At 44.1% G+C, this 21,505-nt stretch overlaps 1 protein-coding gene across 1 annotated transcript; it reads left to right on the top strand.

The window, feature by feature from the left end:
• Positions 1-184: 184 nt before the first annotated feature.
• LOC104535791 (nebulin-like) lies at positions 185-21,410 on the top strand (the record flags this gene model as incomplete). The annotated part of the gene is given in 28 exon segments (XM_010193808.1): positions 185-274; positions 1,481-1,792; positions 2,827-3,030; positions 3,378-3,482; positions 3,578-3,685; positions 4,280-4,591; positions 5,211-5,318; positions 5,321-5,437; positions 5,780-5,884; positions 5,980-6,087; positions 8,852-9,163; positions 9,805-10,008; positions 10,360-10,464; positions 10,560-10,667; positions 11,070-11,381; positions 12,085-12,288; positions 13,047-13,151; positions 14,249-14,356; positions 14,978-15,289; positions 15,700-15,903; positions 16,371-16,475; positions 17,010-17,117; positions 18,031-18,342; positions 18,674-18,877; positions 19,086-19,190; positions 19,369-19,476; positions 20,405-20,716; positions 21,207-21,410. Coding segments are annotated over 28 exon segments (5,001 nt in total), but the record flags the coding sequence as incomplete, so codon positions are not given.
• Positions 21,411-21,505: the final 95 nt, after the last annotated feature.

The following is a 21,505-nucleotide window of genomic DNA, read 5'->3' as shown; positions in this document are numbered from 1 at the left end:
CCAGCATTCACATCATGCCAGATACACCTGGCATTTTACTGGCCCAGCAGAACAAAGTGAACTACAGTGAGGTAGGTGTTTGAGCAGGGGTTAAGTGTCCATCGCTGGACACTGCTGTGGCCTATGAAGAAATGTTGTTTGAGGGCAATGGTTGTTTTCCTTTCAGAAAATGTACAGACTTGCGATGGAGGAGGATAAGAAGAAGGGCTACGACATGCGTGCAGATGCCATTCCTATCAAGTCTGCTAAAGCCTCCAGGGACATTGCAAGTGATGTAAGTACACAGGAGATTTGGTGACACACTCTATCAGAGAGTTTCCCAGTACTTGCAGTTGAAGACCAGCGTTTGTAACCTTGGCCAAATGGAGGCAATGCAGCTCTGTAATAACCTGTTATACCCATTCATCCAGTCCAGAAACGTGTGTATTCTGGAGAGTCTGCTTGTAGCTGTCCATGCATGTTATCGAAGTGTAATGTTGTGAGGAAATTTGTAGATGATGGGGAGAGAGTAACTGCAGGAGCTGGGTGATGAGGATAATCCAAATACTGTTCCCCCAGGCTTGTGGCAGCATCTCCTCCTGCAACAGACTCTACTTTTGAGGTGGTTTGCTGCTCTCCATACTGCCGATCTGTATGCCTCTGATACTGCTGCTACACAGCTGAGCTGGACATTAGGAAAAAGAACCCAAACTGAGTCTTGTATTAACAACTGGGGCATTCATTGTTTCTGTCTGGACTGGGGGCAGGTCCAGTCACTACTGGAGACCAGTTATTACTGTACCCCAAAGTGTATTTTTAGGGCTCAGCTTTGCAGGAGCTGAATTTACTCTCTCATGCAAGTCTCTGTCCTTCACATTTTTTCCCTTACTGTGAGGAGATGAGTTTATTTTGTCCTCAGTCTTCCTTGACATTGCAGTAAGAGGTGAGGGAAAAAATGTTGTGCTGCTACTTGTCAATTCCCAGGCTTGGTGCCTGTAGGCCTGTGGCTGAGAACACACACAGGACAGGGAGAATAAGAGTCCTGAGCACTGTGCAGGAAAGCCTGGTGCAGTGGAGTGTGTCAGCTGCCATAGCTGTGTGGGTGAGTGTAGACAGGGCTGTGCAGGATGGGGCCCAGGTTGTCTGATGGAGCAGTCTGGTGGTTCTCCCTGAGATTTACATCCCAACAGCTGAGCTTTTCTCTCAGTAGGGAGGCTTAAGTTGTGTGGAGACCCTGTGTGTTGGCATGCATCATTCCTGGTTCCCAAGCTCATTTGGAGTTGCAGTTTGGGCCTCCATGTGCCTCCTGTGGCCCAACGTAGATGTGCGGTGGGATGGTAGTGCAGGACAGAGTGGGGATATGCTGTGCTTAGAAGAGTCTTCACGTGGGGATCTTGCCAGGCTCTGTCAGCAAAGCGCTTGTTCAAAAGCAATGCATCAGAACAGTGTCAGAAGGGAGGAGAGCTGACCTGAAACTCACTGAGCTTCTCTAACCCTGCAGTACAGGTACAAAGAAGGCTATCGCAAGCAGCTTGGCCACCACATTGGGGCCCGGAACATAGAGGATGATCCAAAGATGACGTGGTCGATGCACGTGGCCAAGATCCAGAGTGACAGGGAGTACAAGAAAGCCTTTGAGAAGTCCAAGACGCACTTCAGTAGCCCAGTGGACATGCTGGGAATCGTGCTGGCCAAGAAATGTCAGGAGCTGGTCAGTGATGCTGATTACAGGCACCCCCTGCATCGGTGGACCTGTCTGCCAGACCAGAACGATGTTGTACAAGCCAGGAAAGTGTACGACCTTCAGAGTGATGTGAGTTGTTGTTTGCTGTCTGTGTGAAAAGCAGAAGTGTCTCTTGTGTTGTGTTCCTTTGCTGGAGGAGGTTCAGATGGGGAGTATAAGTCTTGGCTGTTTCTGTGAAGACTGTTGTGGCCATATGATCTTGCTGAATCATTGAACAGTTTGTGTTGGAAGAGATCTTAAAGATGATCTGGTTCCAGCTCCCCTGTCATGGGCAGAACACCTCCCACCAGCCCAGACTGCTCAGAGTCCCATCCAACCTGGCCTTAGACACTTCCAGGGATGGGGCAGCCACCACTTCTCTGGCAACCTGTGCCAGTGCCTCACCACCCTCATAGTGGAGAATTTCTACCATATAACCAATCCAAATCTACCGTCTTTCAGTTTGAAACAATTACCCCAGTGTTTCTATCAAAGGGAAATTTTGAGTTTCAACCTTTCTCATCAAGAGCTTTTAAATTTCTCAATTACTGCTCCTGAGATATCTCAGCAGTCCAGCCTTCTTTTTGCTGAGATTTCGCAAGAAAATACAGGTCAGAAGTCTGTGTGGGGCCATCCTTTGTGGTCACAGAAGAGTCCTGTGTTGCCTTGACTGTTTTAAGGGGAGGGTTGTTGCAGGTGGCTGGAGTTTCTGTATGGCAGGGGAAGGGCAATGGAGTCAAATATTTTCTTTAGAAAGATGAAAAGTTAACAAAGGCAAGACATGTGTGCAGTGGCAAATGACATGAAGAGCGTTAGGTGGTGAGGTATAAGGCTACTCCCATGCCTCTGCCAGATGGACATTGACAAATGGGGCAGGTCTTTCCCCAGCAGAATGAGAATGTGGTGGAGGAAAGCTTCCATGATTTCCTGTCACCTGCTTGCGCTGTCATTGGCCTGGGGAGCCAGGTTATGGATAACTAGGCTCAATGGGAGTCCCTTAGTGGTGGCTGGTGGGTTGCTCAGGCAAAGGTGTTTTGGTAGGCAGAGCTTCCCTAGGTAGGAGCAGTGGTTGCATGGAGTCAGGAGGTTGCTGAGGTGCTTTGTGTCCTTGCCTGTCCTTTCAGAACGTGTACAAGTCGGACCTCCTGTGGCTGAGGGGCATTGGCTGGTCCCCAAGTGGTTCCCTGGACGATGAGAAGAACAAGAGGGCCAGCCTCATCCTGAGTGACAAGAAGTATCGGCAGCACCCAGACACCATCAAATTCACCAGCCTTCCTGACTCCATGCCTATGGTTCTGGCAAAGCACAACTCTGAAATCATGAACCAGGTGAGATGTCCCTGTGTGTGCAATGTGAAGGAAACAAGTGTGTTTCTTAGGAGTGTGGGCTCTTTCCTTCCAGGGCCTGGGTTTTCCAAAGAGAGTATTGCATCCTTTTGCATCAGGGATTTGTTCTTGTTGTGTCTCCAATTCTATTTTGTGTTGGTGGAGCAGTGATTGGGTGCAGTGTGGGGAAACGAAGGCTGAAATGTTGTAAAGTTTTGGGACAAGAGAAGTCGTTCCTGAGTCAGTGCAATGTGGAGCCTCCTTGCTTCATTTTGTTGAGCTAGTTTGCTGTTTGAGTTTGTTGCCCTGTGCTTGCATGATCTTATTTCACACTGTTCTGTTTTTTTCAGCGCTCATACATAGCAGCCTGGGAGAAAGATAAAACCAACATTCACATCATGCCAGATACACCTGGTATTTTGCTGGCCCAGCAGAACAAAGTGAACTACAGTGAGGTAGGTGTTTGAGCTGGGGTTAAGTGTCCATCGCTGGACACTGCTGTGGCCTATGAAGAAATGTTGTTTGAGGGGCATGGTTGTTTTCCTTTCAGAAAATGTACAGACTTGCGATGGAGGAAGATAAGAAGAAGGGCTACGACATGCGTGCAGATGCCATTCCTATCAAGTCTGCTAAAGCTTCCAGGGACATTGCAAGTGATGTAAGTACATGAATGATTTGAGCATGCTCTCCTCAGTATTGATGTTTTAGTGAGAGCTAAGGGGAAAAGTGTCATGTTGACCCTTTTCATTTCCCAAGCTTAATGGCTGTAGGCTCCTAGCTGAGGGGACACAGGGCGTTGGAAGAATAAGAGTCCTGAGCACTCTGCACGAGAGCCTGGTGCAGTGGAGTATTTCAGCTGCTGTGGGATGTGCGCAATGAGGCCCAGGTTGGCTGCTGGAGCAGTCTGGTGATTCTCCCTAAGTTTTGGATCCCAGCTGCTGAGCTTCTATCTCTGTGAGGATGCTTTGGTTGTGTGGAGACCCTGTTCGGGCATGCATTGCTCCTGGTTCCCAAGCTCGCTTTATTGGATTTGCCATCTGGGCCTACATGTGCCTCCTGTGGCCCAATGTAGGTGTGGGGTGGGATTGAAGTGTAGGACAGAGTGGGGATATGCTGCACTTAGAAGAGTCTTCACACAGAGATCTGGCCAGGCTCCGTTAAGAAAGCACTTGTTCAAAGATGCTGCAACAGAACAGTGTCAGAAGGGAGAAGAGCTGGCCTGAAACTCACTGAGCTTCTCTATACCCTGCAGTACAGGTACAAAGAAGGCTATCGCAAGCAGCTTGGCCACCACATCGGGGCCCGAAACATAGAGGATGATCCAAAGATGATGTGGTCGATGCACGTGGCCAAGATCCAGAGTGACAGGGAGTACAAGAAAGCCTTTGAGAAGTCCAAGACGCACTTCAGTAGCCCAGTGGACATGCTGGAAATTGTGTTGGCTAAGAAGTGTCAGGAGCTGGTCAGTGATGTTGATTACAAGCACCCCCTGCATCGGTGGACCTGTCTGCCAGACCAGAACGATGTTGTACAAGCCAGGAAAGTGTACGACCTTCAGAGTGATGTGAGTTGTTGTTTGCTGTCTGTGTGAAAAGCAGAAGTGTCTCTTGTGTTGTGTTCCTTTGTTGGAGAAGGTCCTGGTGGGGAGTATAAGTATCCGTGAGACACTTTTGTTGCCGTATGATCTTGGTGAGAGTTGGTGTTGTAAATGGTCAGGGCAGAAGTTTGTGTGGTGTCGTATTTAATGTGACAGAAGAGTCCTTTGTTGCCTTGACCATTTTGAGGGGAGGGTTACTGCGGGTGTCTGGAGTTCTGTTTGTCAGAGGAAGGGCAATGGAGTCAAATATTTTCTGCAGTGGCAAATGGCAAGAAGAGCATTAGGTGATAAGGTATAATGCTACCCCCATGTGTTTGCCAGCTGGAGGTAGCGAAGTAGAGCAGGTCTTTCCCTGGGAGATTACAAAGTTGGAGGGGAGAGGGTTTGTACATTTCTTGTCACCTGCTTGTGATGCTGTAGACATGGGGAGCCAGAGTGCAGCAGTTGGGCTTAGTGGGAGTCCCTTTGTGGTGGCTGCTGCTCAGGGGAATGTGTTAGAGTAGGCAGAGCTTCCCTAGGTAGGAGCAGTGGTTGCATGGAGTCAGGAGGTTGCTGAGGTGCTTTGTGTCCTTGCCTGTCCTTTCAGAACGTGTACAAGTCGGACCTCCTGTGGCTGAGGGGCATTGGCTGGTCCCCAAGTGGTTCCCTGGACGATGAGAAGAACAAGAGGGGGACGAGAAGAAAAAAAAGAGGCCCAGCCTCATCCTGAGTGACAAGAAGTATCGGCAGCACCCAGACACCATCAAATTCACCAGCCTTCCTGACTCCATGCCTATGGTTCTGGCAAAGCACAACTCTGAAATCATGAACCAGGTGAGATGTCGCTGTGTGTGCAATGTGAAGGAAACGAGTGTGTTTCTTAGGAGTGTGGGCTCTTTCCTTCCAGGGCCTGGGTTTTGCAAAAGGCAGTATTGCATCAGGGATTTGTGTTTCTTGTTGTGTCTCCAGTTCTATTTTGTGTTGGTGGAGCAGTGATTGGGTGCAGTGTGGAGAAAAGAAGGCTGAAATGTTGTAAAGTTTTGGGACAAGAGAAGTCGTTCCTGAGTCAGTGCAATGTGGAGGCCCCTTGCTTCATTTTGTTGAGCTAGTTTGCTGTTTGAGTTTGTTGCCCTATGTTTGCATGATCTTATTTCACACTGTATTTCTTTTTTTCAGCGCTCATACATAGCAGCCTGGGAGAAAGATAAAACCAGCATTCACATCATGCCAGATACACCTGGTATTTTGCTGGCCCAGCAGAACAAAGTGAACTACAGTGAGGTAGGTGTTTGAGCTGGGGTTAAGTGTCCATCGCTGGACACTGCTGTGGCCTGTGAAGAAATGTTGTTTGAGGGGCATGGTTGTTTTCCTTTCAGAAAATGTACAGACTTGCGATGGAGGAGGATAAGAAGAAGGGCTACGACATGCGTGCAGATGCCATTCCTATCAAGTCTGCTAAAGCTTCCAGGGACATTGCAAGTGATGTAAGTACACAGGAACCCTTGTCTGCAAGCTCTCTTCAGTCTTACTTCACATTTAAGATAGAGGTTCTGCAAATCTTTTAACATCATAGAACGGTTTGGGTTGGAAGGGACCTTTAAAGATCATCTGATTCCATTCCTCCTCCCGTGAGCAGGTACACCTTCCACTAGACCAGGTGTCTCAAAGCCCTGTCTCACCTGGTGTTGAGCACTTCCATGGATGTTGCATCCACAGCTTCTCTGGGCAACTTGTTCCGATGTCTCACCACCCTCACAGTGAAGTTTTTCTTCCTAATCTCTAATCCAAATCTAATCTCTTCCTGTTTAAAATTGTTACCCTTCATCCTACCACTTTACTTCTGGGTAAAGAGTCTCTCTCCATCTTTCTTGTAGGCCCCCTTTAAGTACTGGAAGGCTGCTATGAAGTCTCCCTGGAGCCTTCTCTTCTCCAGGCTAAACACACCAAATTCTCTCAACCTGGCCTCACAAGGGACGTGCTGCAGCCCCTGATCATCTCAGTGGCCCTCCTCTGGAGGCCTCAGAGCTGAACTCAGTGCTCCAGGTGGGGTCTCACGAGAGCAAAGCAGAGAGGGAGAACCTCCTTCCTCGCCCTGCTGGCCATACTTCTTTAGATGCAGCCCAGGATACAATTGGCTTTCTGGTCTGCAAGTGCAGACTGCCAGCTCATAATCAGTTTTTCAACCAGCAATACTCCCAAGTCCTTCTCTCTAGGGCTGCTCTGAATCCACTCATTGCCCAGCCTGTATCCATGTTTGGGATTGCCTTGACCCAGGTGCAGGGCCTTGCACAAGTCCAGGTAGATGATCTCAGTCACTCTTCCTTTATCCACTAATGCTGTAGCCCCGTCATAGGAAGCCACCAAATTTGTCAGGCACAGTTTGCCCTTAGTGAAGTGATGTTGGCCATCGCCAATCACCTCCTTATTTTCCATGTGCATTAGAATAGTTTCCAGGAAGATCTACTCCATGTTCTTGCTGGGCATAGAGATGAGACTGACTGGCCTGTAGTTCCTCGGGTCTTCCTTTGTTTCTCTTTTTGGAAGTGGGAAACCGTATTTCTCCTTTTCCTCTCTGTTGGAACTTTCCCAGAGTGCCACGACTTTTCAAATGTGATGAATAGTGGCTTAGCAGCTTCATCTGCCAGTTCCCTCAGAACCCTCAGATGCATCTCATCAGGTCCCATGAATCTGTGCACATTCAGGTTCCTTAGATGGTCTTGAACCTGATCTTCTCCTATGATGGGCAGTACTTCATGATCCCAGTCTCTGGCTTTGGGTTCAGTCAGTTGGGTGGTGTGGCTAGAGAACTTGCAGAGAAGACTGAGGCAAACAAGTTGCTGAGTAACTCAGCCTTCTCCACATCAGTTGTAGCCAGGTCTCCTATTTCCCTCATCAAGGAGGGGAGGGGTTAGGTTATTTCATCTTCCTTTGTTATCCTGTGTGCCTGAAGAAATGTTCTTGTTATTTTTTACATGCCTAGACAAGTTCAGTTCCAACTGTGCCTTGGCTTTCCTGATCTCCTCCCTGCACTCCTGGGCCATAGTGTTGTAATCTCCCCCAGATGTGTATCCCTGCCTCTACTACCTATGCATTTTGGTTTTGTGTTTTAGTTTAATGAAGAGGTCTTGACTTAGCCAAGCAGCCTTCTGCCTCCCCTGCCTGACTTCATGCATTGGTGAGAGCACTTGCACTCTAAGATAAAGATCTTTAAATACCTCCCAGCTTTCATTCACTCCCTTATCTCTGAGGGCAGTTCCCCAAGGCATCCCACTCACTAGCGCTCTAAGATGAAAGTTTGCTTTTCTGAGTTTTACAGTCCTGACTCTATTTTTTACCAGTCTTGTACCCCTCTAGATTGAGAATTCTACCAGACCATGATTGCTGCAGCCCAGGCTCCATTCAGTTTTGACCTCTTCAATAAGTTCTTCATCGTTAGGAGAGGCACTACTGGACCCGTGGCTCTGGTCAGACTCTTCATCACCTGTACTGGGAAATTGTCCTCCATGCACTCCAGTAGTTTTCTGGACTTGTCACAGTTCTCTGTGCTGCTTTTCCAGCAGATGTCCGGGTGTTTAAAGTCCCCCATCAGGATCAAGGCCTGCAAGTGTGATGCTTCCTAGAGTTGAAGGAAGAACTCATCCTCAACCTCCTCTTGTTGATCAGGTGGCCCATAGTAGACAGCAATCACAAAGTGTCCTTTGATCAGTTGGTGTCTTAATATTCACCCATCAGCTCTTGACATTGCTGAAAACATGTTGTATTGCCCCTTGTCATTTCTCAGGCTTAGTGCCTGTAGTCCTGCAGCTGAGACGACACACAGGGCAAGGAGAATAAGAATCATGAGCACTCTGCAGGATATCCTGGTGCAGTGGAGTGTGTCAGCTGCTGTGGGCTGTGCAAGATGCTGCCTCATGGAGCCGACTGGTGGTTCAGCCCCGAATTTTGTATCCTAGCTGCTGACCTTTTGTCTCAGTGGGGATTGCATTGCTCCTGGTTCCCAAGCTTACTTCGTTGGATTTGCCGTCTTGGCCTCCATGTGCCTCCTGTGGCCCAACATACGCATGGGGTGAGATGGAAGTGTAGGACAGAGTGGGGATATGCTGTGTTCAGAAGACTTTTCACCTGGTCAGAGACTTTCATCTGGCCAGGCTCCATTAACAAAGCGCTTGTTCAAAAGCAGTGCAACAGAACAGTGTCAGAAGGGAGAAGAGCTGGCCTGAAACTCACTGAGCTTCTCTAACCCTGCAGTACAGGTACAAAGAAGGCTATCGCAAGCAGCTTGGCCACCACATCGGGGCCCGGAACATAGAGGATGATCCAAAGATGATGTGGTCGATGCACGTGGCCAAGATCCAGAGTGACAGGGAGTACAAGAAAGCCTTTGAGAAGTCCAAGACGCACTTCAGTAGCCCAGTGGACATGCTGGAAATCGTGTTGGCTAAGAAGTGTCAGGAGCTGGTCAGTGATGTTGATTACAAGCACCCCCTGCATCGGTGGACCTGTCTGCCAGACCAGAACGATGTTGTACAAGCCAGGAAAGTGTACGACCTTCAGAGTGATGTGAGTTGTTGTTTGCTGTCTGTGTGAAAAGCAGAAGTGTCTCTTGTGTTGTGTTCCTTTGTTGGAGAAGTCCCAGTGGGGAGCATAACACTAGGCTGTTTCTGTGAGACCAGGACCATGCTCTGGCTGTATGGTCTTGGTGAGGTTTGATGATGTGAATGTTCAGGGCAGAAGTTTGTGTGGTGTCATACTTGAGTGTGACAGAGAAGAGTCCTGTGTTTCCAAGAGTGTTTTGAGGGGAGTGTTGCTGTGGGTGTCTGGAGTTCTGTTTGTTGGGGAAAGGGCAGTGGAGTCAGATATTTTCTGCAGTAGCAAATGGCATGAAGAGCCATGACGGTGGTGAGGTATAAGGCAGCTCCCATATGTTTGCCAGTTTGAGATGGCCAAATGGAGCTGGTCTTTCCCTGGGAAATGAGAAAGTTAGAGGGAGAGTGTCTCTGGATTTCTTGTCACCTGCTTTTGCTGTTGTAGGCATGGGGAGCCAGGATTTGTGCAAGGTGGGCTTAATTGAAGTCCCTTAGTGGTGGCTGATATGCTCAGGCAAAGGTGTTTTGGTAGGCAGAGCTTCCCTAGGTAGGAGCAGTGGTTGCATGGAGTCAGGAGGTTGCTGAGGTGCTTTGTGTCCTTGCCTGTCCTTTCAGAACGTGTACAAGTCGGACCTCCTGTGGCGGAGGGGCATTGGCTGGTCCCCAAGTGGTTCCCTGGACGATGAGAAGAACAGGAGGGCCAGCCTCATCCTGAGTGACAAGAAGTATCGGCAGCACCCAGACACCATCAAATTCACCAGCCTTCCTGACTCCATGCCTATGGTTCTGGCAAAGCACAACTCTGAAATCATGAACCAGGTGAGATGTCCCTGTGTGTGCAATGTGTAGTAAACAAGTGTGTTTCTTAGGAGTGTGGGCTCTTTCCTTCCAGGGCCTGGGTTTTCCAAAGAGAGTATTGCATCCTTTTGCATCAGGGATTTGTGTTTCTTGTTTTGTCTCCAGTACTGTTTTGTGTTGGTGGAGCAGTGATTGGGTGCAGTGTGGGGAAACGAAGGCTGAAATGTTGTAAAGTTTTGGGACAAGAGAAGTTGTTCCTGAGTCAGTGCAAAATAGAGGCCCCTTGCTTCATTTTGTTGAGCTAGTTTGCTGTTTGAGTTTGTTGCCCTGTGCTTGCATGATCTTATTTCACACTGTATTTGATTTTTTCAGCGTTCATACATAGCAGCCTGGGAGAAAGATAAAACCAACATTCATATCATGCCAGATACACCTGGTATTTTGCTGGCCCAGCAGAACAAAGTGAACTACAGTGAGGTAGGTGTTTGAGCAGGGGTTAAGTGTCCATCGCTGGACACTGCTGTGGCCTATGAAGAAATGTTGTTTGAGGGGCATGGTTGTTTTCCTTTCAGAAAATGTACAGACTTGCGATGGAGGAAGATAAGAAGAAGGGCTACGACATGCGTGCAGATGCCATTCCTATCAAGTCTGCTAAAGCCTCCAGGGACATTGCAAGTGATGTAAGTACACAGGGCCCCTTGGCAGCACACCCTTTCAGACAGTTTTGCAGTGCTTGCAGTTGAAGCCCTGGGTGTGAAACCTTATCCAAATGGAGGTGACACAGCACTTTCCTGTCATTACCATTGAGCTAGTCCATAACTGTGTGTGTTCTGGAGGGTCTGAGTAGGAGATCTTAACACATAAGCCAAGGAGTGTCTTTGAAATTGTGAAGGTCACATCAGACTGATAATGTTACATAAATCCTGTTGTAGCTGTACACTGCAGTTCATCTGCTGAATACTTTTTCACTATAATGTCTCTGTGGTTTCAGATACTAAGGTGTCTGGAGGTTGTGCCACAAGGGCTGCTTGGGGCATAAAGAAATCTCAACTAAAACTCACTGAACATTTTTTTGCCTATAGTACAGGTACAAAGAAGGCTATCGGAAGCAGCTTGGCCACCACATTGGGGCCAGAAACATAGAGGATGATCCAAAGATGATGTGGTCGATGCACGTGGCCAAGATCCAGAGTGACAGGGAGTACAAGAAAGCCTTTGAGAAGACCAAGACGCACTTCAGTAGCCCAGTGGACATGCTGGGAATCGTGCTGGCCAAGAAGTGTCAAGGGTTGGTCAGTGACGTTGATTACAAGCACTTTCTGCATGAATGGACTTGCCTGCCAGACCAGAATGATGTTATCCATGCTAAGAAGGCCTATGACCTGCAGAGTGATGTGAGTACTTGCTGCTAAATGTTGGAGTTCCCAAGTGTATGTAATTTCCTTGGAATGTAAACTATAGGAGCTGCTTGAACTCTTTATCTCGTGTTTTTTCTCTTTGTGTTCTTTTTTACCTTTTCCAAGCAAGTTCACAAGATTTTTAGGAGGGAATGAGTCTGTGTGTAAGGAATGTAGAGTAGTGTGAAAGGTTATAAACGGCTGATCAGTTAGTGAAACAATAGAATTAAGCTGTGTATAGTCCATTATAATAACCAATCTTAAGACCTTTTCTATATGCAGTTTAGCTGCACGTAAAGAGGAAATTGCCTAGTAAGACTTTTTTTCACTTGATGACGTTAGTAGAGAGAATGCCTTTATTCTGTCTTGGAGAGAATAGTTTAAATTAAGACCTGCTGTTCTTAGTGAGTAACCATGTATTTGTTTGGAATAAATGTTACAGGAAATATTATTTAAAAAATTATACTGACTTTCAAGGTTTTGTTTAAATCCTGTTCCTCTTTGACCTTTCCCCAACAAGTTTGGTGAATGATACCTCTTGAAGACACACATGGGATCTGAATCTGGGTTGCTAACAGAGATTGTTTTGCAGGTTGAACTAGGAGGAAGGCAATTTATGGAAAGTAAGCATTAGTTGCATGGCATGTACGAAATGTTTAACTGGCAATATTGAGAGTGGTGTCTTTGTATTTTGAAATAGAACTGCTACAAGTCTGACCTTGAATGGTTGCGGGGCATTGGTTGGGTCCCAATTGGTTCCTTGGAGGTTGAAAAAGCCAAGAAGGCAGGGGAGATCTTGAGTGATAAAATATACCGTCAGCCTCCAGACACTATCAAGTTTACCAGTGTGACAGATTCTCTAGAGATGGTCTTGGCCAAGCACAATGCAGAGACGATGAATAAGGTGAGTCTTGATTTGATCAGGTAACGCATCAGTCATCTCAACCTAAATCCTGGAGACAGGACTAGAAATGCAGATGGGTGATTGCTGTGTGAGATTTCAGCACGGCAAAGCTTTAAAAGTGTAAGTTACATCCCTGGTAATCAATCGGGAACTTATTTTCAGCAAGTGTTAATTTCATAATATCTTCCAAGCTACCAAGTTAAATTGGAATTGTCAGTTGTGAAGCTTTCCACATGACTCTGCTGTGTTTCTAATAATGCATTACGTAGCTTTCATCTAATTTTAATATAGCAGTTTAATAAATCTAATAAGTTATCAAGTTTATCTAGTAATAAATAAACTACCTGTTTTAGGGCAGTCTTTTATCTTAAACAATTCAGTGTAGCACTTAAAATGTAAGAGTTTTTCTGAATCTGTGGCCCTGATCTCAATCCTATTCGTGTCAATACATCCATTTCCTCTTTCAAGCAGGCCTTGTTCTGAGGGTTTAGATCTCTGTGTGTCTGATTTACGTTCTGTGCCTTCTTTCTAAACATTTTTTTAACAGAATTCTTTCTAGGTTACTAATTCTAAAGCTGGACATAAGTGTCTAGAGTATATGAGTATAAAAGAGAGTATGAGTGTAAGATCTCGTTGCTATGTAAGGAATAAAGATTTTTTAGACTTGCAGTACAGATCTGTAATTCCTCTTGTGTTTTAGGAGATGTCCAAGTAGTCGCTGTTTTTTCGCCCTTTAATGTACCTTATTTCTCCTGCAGCGTCTGTACACTGAGGCCTGGGATAAAGACAAGACACAAATCCACATAATGCCTGACACACCTGAAATCACGCTGTCGAGACAGAACATGCAGAACTACAGCATGGTGAGTGTGTAAGCTCTCTAATGGAATTTTTTGTTTCCTGGCTGGATCGTCTGTATTCTGATAGACCTTACATGAATGATACCATCAGTTTCTTTAAGTAACCCCCAATATTTATCCTCAAAATTATGATTTCCAACATTGGAAATACCATAAATATGTGACCAGCAGGTCCAGGGAGGTGATCATCTCCCTGTACCTGGCACTGGTGAGGCCGCACCTCGAGTGCTGTGTTCAGTTCTGGGCCCCTCACTCTAAGAAGGATGTTGAGATTCTGGAGCGTGTTCAGAGAAGAGCCACAAGGATGGGGAGGGCTCTGGAGAACAAGCCTGATGAGGAGCGGCTGAGGGAACTGGGCTTGTTTAGCCTGGAGAAGAGAAGGCTGAGGGGAGATCTCATCGCCACCTCCAACTGCCTCAAGGGAGCTTGGAGAGAGGTGGGTGCTGGTCTCTTCTCCCAGGTGATGGGGGATAGAACAAGGGGAAACGGCACCAAGCTGTGTCAAGGGAGGTTCAGGTCAGAGATCAGGAGGAAGTTCTTTCCTGAGAGGGTCGTCAGAAGCTGGAACAGGCTGCCCAGGGAGGTGGTGGAGTCACCATCCCTGGATGTGTTTAAAGAGCGGGTAGATGAGGTACTTAAGGATGTGGTTTAGGGGGTAGACAGGAGCGGTTGGACGTGGTGATCTCAGAGGGCTTTTCCAACCGAGCCATTCTGTGATTCTGTGATAAAGGTAATTTGCAGCACAGTTCTGTGGTGATCCCAGTGTTCAATGCTGGTTTAGGCAAATAAATTCACATCAGTAAGAGGTGGCTTTAAAAAGTCATTTTCACTCCAGTTGTACAGAAGAATAGTTTATGTCAAAAATTATAGACATGTTTTTTAAAGTATTGAAAGAAAGAAATCGTTAGCTGATGTATTTTGCAAAGATGTGAATTTGTATCAGCTTCTGATCCTGGGCTTTGAGTTAAATTTATATAAAGTCAGGTTAAAATAAATCTTAACACATTTTTTAAAAATATCTTCTACTTACAAGCACTTTGTTTTGTATAGTGTGTAGTGTAAGGAACTTACCTGTATCCCGTTGTTTAATTCTTCCCTAGAAACTCTACAAACAGGCCATGGAAGAAGACAAAAAGAAAGGCTACGATTTGAGAGGTGATGCTATCCCCATTCAAGCTGCCAAGGCGTCCAGGCAAATTGCCAGTGATGTAAGAGACTGCTTTTGTGTTTCTGTGTGTGGTGACATCTGATCTCTGCAACCTGAAAGTTGTCAGCTGTATTCTGCAACAGGCATTGCAATTAAACTGCCGTCTCCAATAATAGGGTTTTGGAAGCAAGTTATTATATATGTTTAAAGACTTAATTGTAAAAAATTAAATGGTGAGAAGTTATAATGACAATATAATGCTATCATGTTAATTTTATAGCTCATAAACCTGTATCTTTAACTAAATCTTAACAGTATGTGTATTATTGTATTTAATAAGGAGAAGATTATTTCTCAGTAATATTAGTAAAGATTGTTTCTTCAAAAGAACTTACTTAAAAATCTCTAGGGTACTAACTCAAATATCAGAAATCTAGTGTGGGAGTCTGCGTTATTAGCCCCAGAATGGCTTTGACAGTTTCATTTACTCATCTCATTTAAACTGTACTTTACCTTGAGAGGTTGGACTGGATGATCCTTGTGGTCCCTTCCAACCTGGTATTCTGTGATTCTGTGACTAAGTTATGGATAAATTTGGAGAGTTTATTATTAGAAATATTTAATATGAGTAACTGATACTTAAAGGTGATGTAGACATAGAATATCTTCATTTATATTTCAGTACAAGTACAAAGAAGGCTATCGCAAGCAGCTTGGCCACCACATCGGGGCCAGGAACATAGAGGATGATCCAAAGATGATGTGGTCGATGCATGTGGCCAAGATCCAGAGTGACAGGGAGTACAAGAAAGCCTTTGAGAAGACCAAGACGCACTTCAGTAGCCCAGTGGACATGCTGGGAATCGTGCTGGCCAAGAAATGTCAAGGGTTGGTCAGTGACGTTGATTACCGCCATTATCTGCACCAGTGGATCTGTCTGCCGGACCAGAACGATGTTATCCATGCTAAGAAGGCCTATGACCTACAGAGTGATGTAAGATCTTTTTTGTTTAATTTTTGGTGAGGAATGCGTTTGATATTTTACATAGGTGAACCAGGCCATCTCATACCAGTGCTGACAGAACCGAATTTTCAAGACTTATTTTTAAGTTTTATGGCTAGTTTAAACTCAGAACTCCAATAATATATGTTAACTAATTGATTTTTAAGTTCAATACTGTAATTCCAGAATTTGGGCTATTTATCATTTGCCATTCTGTGAAACTCGGATAGCGGTTTCACTCTTCATGTAGATGAAATGCACTTATTTTTTCTAACATTTTCTTTAGGGTATTGAATTTATTGGAATTAGAAGTTGATAGTGAGGTTACTTAACTGTGAAAAGTTGCACCATGTAAACTGCGTTACAAGTATTAGAATAACCTGTGTATTTTTTTGCATTAGAATTACTACAAGTCTGACCTTGAATGGTTACGAGGCGTTGGTTGGGTCCCAATTGGTTCCTTGGAAGTCGAAAAAGCCAAGAAGGCAGGGGAGATCTTGAGTGATAAAATATACCGTCAGCCTCCGGACACTATCAAGTTTACCAGCGTGACAGATTCTCTAGAGATGGTCTTGGCCAAGCACAATGCAGAGACAATGAATAAGGTGAGTCTTGATTAGGTAACACATCAGTCATCTCAACCTAAATCCTGGAGACAGGACTAGAAAGGTAAAGTTCACAAGTAATGCTGAAGTTCAGAGAGGATCTGTTTTCAAACAGTGCGCTCTGTTTATTGCAATCAAAACTATTAGGCCATGTAATGGAAGACTCAACTTTATATTCTGCATAGTAAATTTTAATCTTTTCTTTGACGTGTCTGTGCAGTGAGCAATAATAATTCTTTGGTTTACTAATTGTTCTTAAGTATTGTGGCAGTTTTCTAAGTGTTGTTAAGTTTTCTCTAATAAATTCTCCTTTTAATTTTGCTATCTCTACCTGATTAAATATATAACCATTTACCATGGTATATTTCCTATCATTTTACTTAGTATGCGCTATGCTTTACCTGATTCCTGAGCTATTAACTTGTTTTTGAATGCAATATTAAATCTCTTCTTGTATTCTTTCTTAGCGGTTATACACCGAAGCATGGAATAAGGATAAGACCACGATTCATGTCATGCCTGACACACCAGAAATCCTGCTAGCTAAACAAAACCAAGTCAACTACAGTCAGGTGAGTGAAACTGGAGAGTTGAGTGAATGAAGGGAGTTCTGACAAGTACAATTTTGTCATCCCTGACTTTTAATTAATATTATTATATTGACAAGTGGTTTAGTTTCACAAATTGCCAGCTCCACTGCTACAATCAGAGTTGTTCTTTTGCTGGAATTTGGGCTAATTGGCTTTTTTAAAGAAAGCTAATTGGGCTTTTAATATAATGTAATAATTTAATATATATTATGTGCCATAAATGAGAAATCATTTCTATAGCAAGGTATGGAAGTAAATAACTTAACTTTTAGGCTGTTCCTTTTTTTAATTCCCTGAATGATTTCCAGTTTCCAGGCATCTACAATACAATTAGGAGACCTTTGAAGTCTGCATTTTTTTATTTTCTAGTGAAGATAGAGCTGTGCTCAGATATTTAAGTTGACTGAACATTAAGAGTGTTTTTTTTTAAGGATGTAATTTGTTTTATTACACAGATGTAGTTAACTGAAGTGTAATTTTGTTTCTGAAACAAAGATGTGAATATTTTTCTCACAGAAAATGTACAAACTGGCTTTGGAGGATGCAAAGAAGAAGGGTCATGATTTGCGTTTTGATGCCATTCCTATTCAAGCTGCCAGAGCATCCAGAGAGATTGCCAGCGATGTAAGCAGCCTTTTTATCATTTATGTGTGGATGTGGCAATGGAAAAGAATCAGAATGTTTGTTCCACTGTTTGTTAATGTAATAATTTAAGTTTCTAGACTAGATAATACTGAAATTCAATGACTCTACTGCAGGCTTTTAGTACATGAGTTGTATCGCAGTAATAAATAAATGAAATAATATGAAGATTATTTCTATGCCCCCTGTAATAGTTCCATTGATGCCCATGGATGTTCAAGTAGGATGATCAATAAGGCATCCAAGTCTATGCTGGAGTTGGTCAAATGAATTCCTGATTCAAAATAGGAAATAATTTGAAATCTCTACCCCAAATACATGTATGACTGCATCAGTTCTAGAAGTTCTAAATTGCTGCCTTTTCCTGAGGAAAAAACAGCCCTGTTAAAGTGTCATATTGAAATTCAAGATGTTTGAATACAAAAATGGGGGGAAAAAGCACAATCTATGACAAGGTTTGCTTCTGGCATGAGGAGCATCACTAAGAAATAGAGGATAACAGTTTTTCATGCTCTTTGCTCTCCTGCCAAGACTGATCTTTAAAATGTTAGTATTAAGACTAACTCAGACAATATTCATCAAGGTGTTTTGTAATAAGCTATTAAAATAAGTTAATCGCTACATTTTAATCTTAACATTAAAAGAATGTGGAACATCAAACTTGTTAGTAAGTATGTGATGTTAAATGCTTCATTAATTAAAAGGGTGGTAGAGTTATGTCCAAAATCCGAGATAACGATATCTGTCATAAAACTAATTTTAATGTGAAAATTATGAAAGTGGTAGAAAGGCCTAAATCATGTTCTTCTCTCAACAAAACAGTAATTATTATAGCAAACTCTGTGAATTAATTATTAATTTATAAATATGGGAATATGACTATACTTCATTCCAGTACAAGTACAAAGAAGGCTATCGCAAGCAGCTTGGCCACCACATCGGGGCCAGGAACATAGAGGATGATCCAAAGATGATGTGGTCGATGCATGTGGCCAAGATCCAGAGTGACAGGGAGTACAAGAAAGCCTTTGAGAAGACCAAGACGCACTTCAGTAGCCCAGTGGACATGCTGGGAATCGTGCTGGCCAAGAAGTGTCAAGGGTTGGTCAGTGACGTTGATTACCGCCATTATCTGCACCAGTGGATCTGCCTGCCAGACCAGAACGATGTTATCCATGCTAAGAAGGCCTATGACCTACAGAGTGATGTGAGTAAATCATTACATCTGTAATTCATCGTGAAACATACTGGGTCTTCTGCAATATGTTTTCTTAAAAATATATAATAGGCTTTAGTAGTTTGCACCAGACACGTTGATAGAGGTGAAATGTTTAATATTCCATCATCAAGTTTATGTTTAATGCTACGTTTTCAGTGCTTAGCTTGAGGTGTATATCTATATCTTCAAAACTAACAATTGTTTTCAAAACCGTATGCTGCTCCTATGCAGAAATGCATACAATTTAATGCTTATTTGTAGTCATTTTAATATTTGATCGCATTTACACACACATAACGAACTTTCAAATTCTTTCCAGGCTGTTTACAAATCAGACCTGGAATGGCTGAGAGGTGTTGGATGGGTTCCTATTGGCTCCATGGAAGTTGAGAAAGCTAAGAGAGCTGGAGAAATCCTGAGCGAAAGGAAGTATCGTCAGCCAGCAGACCAAATTAAATTCACTAGCGTGACAGATTCTTTGCCCATGGTCTTAGCCAAGCACAATGCTGAGATAATGAACAAGGTGAGATTTTTGGACTGTGTTTTTTTCAGTTTGTAAAATACTTGCTTTGGACAAATGTATTAGTTGCTATATTTTGTTCTGCTTCAAGATAGCTTTTCTTTTATATCGTGGATATATTTCTGATAACTACTGCTTTCAAATTTGCAGTCTTTTCATCATGACACACATAAGGAAACTTTTTAAAGCAATGTGTTTTCCTCTCTCGTAGCGTTTGTACACGGAAGCCTGGGATGCAGACAAGACGTCAATTCACGTCATGCCTGATACACCGACAATTTTGTTAGCGAAGGCCAATGCAGCTAATGCCAGCCACGTAAGAACATTTAAACGTATACTAAAGTAATGGAAATTCAGAAATTAAGCAAGCATTTCTTTAACCATAAAGATCTTCTAAAATATACGTTCACGAAAATTTTAAGAAACAACTAAGAAATGTAGAAATTGTATCTTTCGGAATATTGAGAAGTCATTTTCTGTCTTCTTTTGTGTAGAAACTTTATATACAAGCCTGGGAAGAGGCCAAAAAGAAGGGTTACGACATGAGAGCTGATGCAATTCCAATCCGAAGTGCAAAGGCATCAAGAGATATCGCGAGTGATGTATGTTCTTCCTTTACGTTTATTTTCAGTTAGCTTGAGAAACAAGAATGAATTAACAAGCTATGTACAACAAAAAAGCCCGTGGTGTGTCAGATTCGTCTTGAAAGCCTACTGACAAAGACTTCACTGCAGAAAGAAAATGGGCAACAGTTCCCGAAAGAAACATTGAATTTAAAATCCTGACATTAGAATTTTTTTTATTAGAATTTTTATTAGAATTATTTATTAGAATTTTATTAGAATTTTTTATTAGAAAAAAAATTAATGACAGTGAAAATAAACAAAAGCTGTGGAGCAAGAATGCATTGGGCATTCGAAACTCTAAATGAGTGCATTTCATAGCATTAAAAAATAGGTTTGTGCTCATTAACACTACGAAATTATGGGAAATTACTGTGTTCAGTTCTGGGCCCCTCACTAGAAGAAGGATGTTGAGATTCTGGAGCATGTTCAGAGCAGAGCCACAAGGATGGGGAGGGCTCTGGAGAACAAGCCTGATGAGGAGCAGCTGAGGGAACTGGGCTTGTTTAGCCTGGAGAAGAGAAGGCTGAGGGGAGACCTCAGCACCACCTACAACTGCCTCAAGGGAAGTTGTGGAGAGGTGGGTGCTGGTCTCTTCTCCCAGGTGATGGGGGATAGAACAAGGGGAAACGGCACCAAGCTGTGCCAAGGGAGGTTCAGGTCAGAGCTAAGGAGGAAGTTCTTTACTGAGAGGGTCGTCAGAAGCTGGCACAGGCTGCCCAGGGAGGTGGTGGAGTCACCATCCCTGGATGTGTTTAAAGAGCGGGTAGATGAGGTACTTAAGGATATGGTTTAGGGGGTAGACAGGAATGGTTGGACGTGATGATCTCAGAGGTCTCTTCCAACCGAGCGATTCTGTGATTCTGTGATTCACTATTTCTTTTAATACTTCATTTTTCGCTTCCAGTACAAGTACAAGGAAACCCACGAGAAGGAGAAAGGCCACTACATTGGGTGCCGATCTGCCAAGGAGGATCCCAAGCTGTCGTGGGCTGCGCGTGCCATGGCGCTGCAGAACGACCGCCTTTACAGGAAGGCGTACCACGACTCCAAGGCCCAGATCCACATTCCAGTGGACGCCATGTCGGTGCAGCCAGCCAAGGAGTGCCAGACGCTGGTCAGTGATGTTGACTACCGGCAGTACCTTCACCAGTGGACCTGTCTGCCTGACCAGAACGACGTGATCCATGCCAGGAAGGCCTACGACCTGCAGAGCGATGTGAGTGAGAATAACTGTGTAAACGCTTTACGGCAATGTCTGAGGCTCTGTTTGTTAGCGATGGGGCAAATATCCCTTCACATGCACAATCATGAGCCTGCAGTCAGTTCTGGCATGTTTATTTTAATTCATCTGAATTATATTTTCCAAACCAGTAATGTTTTCAGCTTGGGGAGAAGCATCCTGGGCAGTTTTTAAGGAAGAGATGTTCTTTTGGTCCACTGTAGAATATTTGCTCGCAGTTTGCTTGCAGTTTTCTTGTGGATTATGCCACTTGTTTGTGTGTAGCAAGTACCTTTAAAAGTATCTTTGTTGCTGTGCAAAAGAGGTTTAGCTCTGTGTGTGAAGGAACTGGTAGACCACAGTCTCCGTGACTGCTTGCTGTGCAATTGCAACAGAAGGAACTTGGGAAAGCCTTGTACAAAACCTTTCTTCATGTAAAGTTGTCTCTCTGTGTCAATAATGTCAGTAACCTTTGGTTTATTTGCAGAACGTGTACAAGTCAGACCTGGAATGGTTGCGAGGCATCGGCTGGGTGACAGAAGGTTCTGTGGATGCAGTCAAAGCAAAGAAAGCCCAGGAGCTCCTGAATGAGCGGTTGTACCGCACACGGCCGGATGAGATGAAATTCACCAGTGTTACTGACGCACCAGACGTTGTCCAGGCTAAGATCAATGCCTTGCAGATCAGTGACGTAAGCTTGCCTTTCACTTATGTGATCACATTTCCTTTCTTTGTGGTAGAGACTAGAATTTCTTCCATGGGAATGAATAGTTGGGAAGTATTTCA

The sequence above is a fragment of the Mesitornis unicolor genome, unplaced genomic scaffold, assembly GCF_000695765.1.
Source record: "Mesitornis unicolor isolate BGI_N332 unplaced genomic scaffold, ASM69576v1 scaffold4471, whole genome shotgun sequence".
Taxonomy (NCBI): domain Eukaryota; kingdom Metazoa; phylum Chordata; class Aves; order Mesitornithiformes; family Mesitornithidae; genus Mesitornis; species Mesitornis unicolor.
Note: the sequence above shows the minus strand (reverse complement) of the source record. Positions and strands in the feature narration are given on the sequence as shown.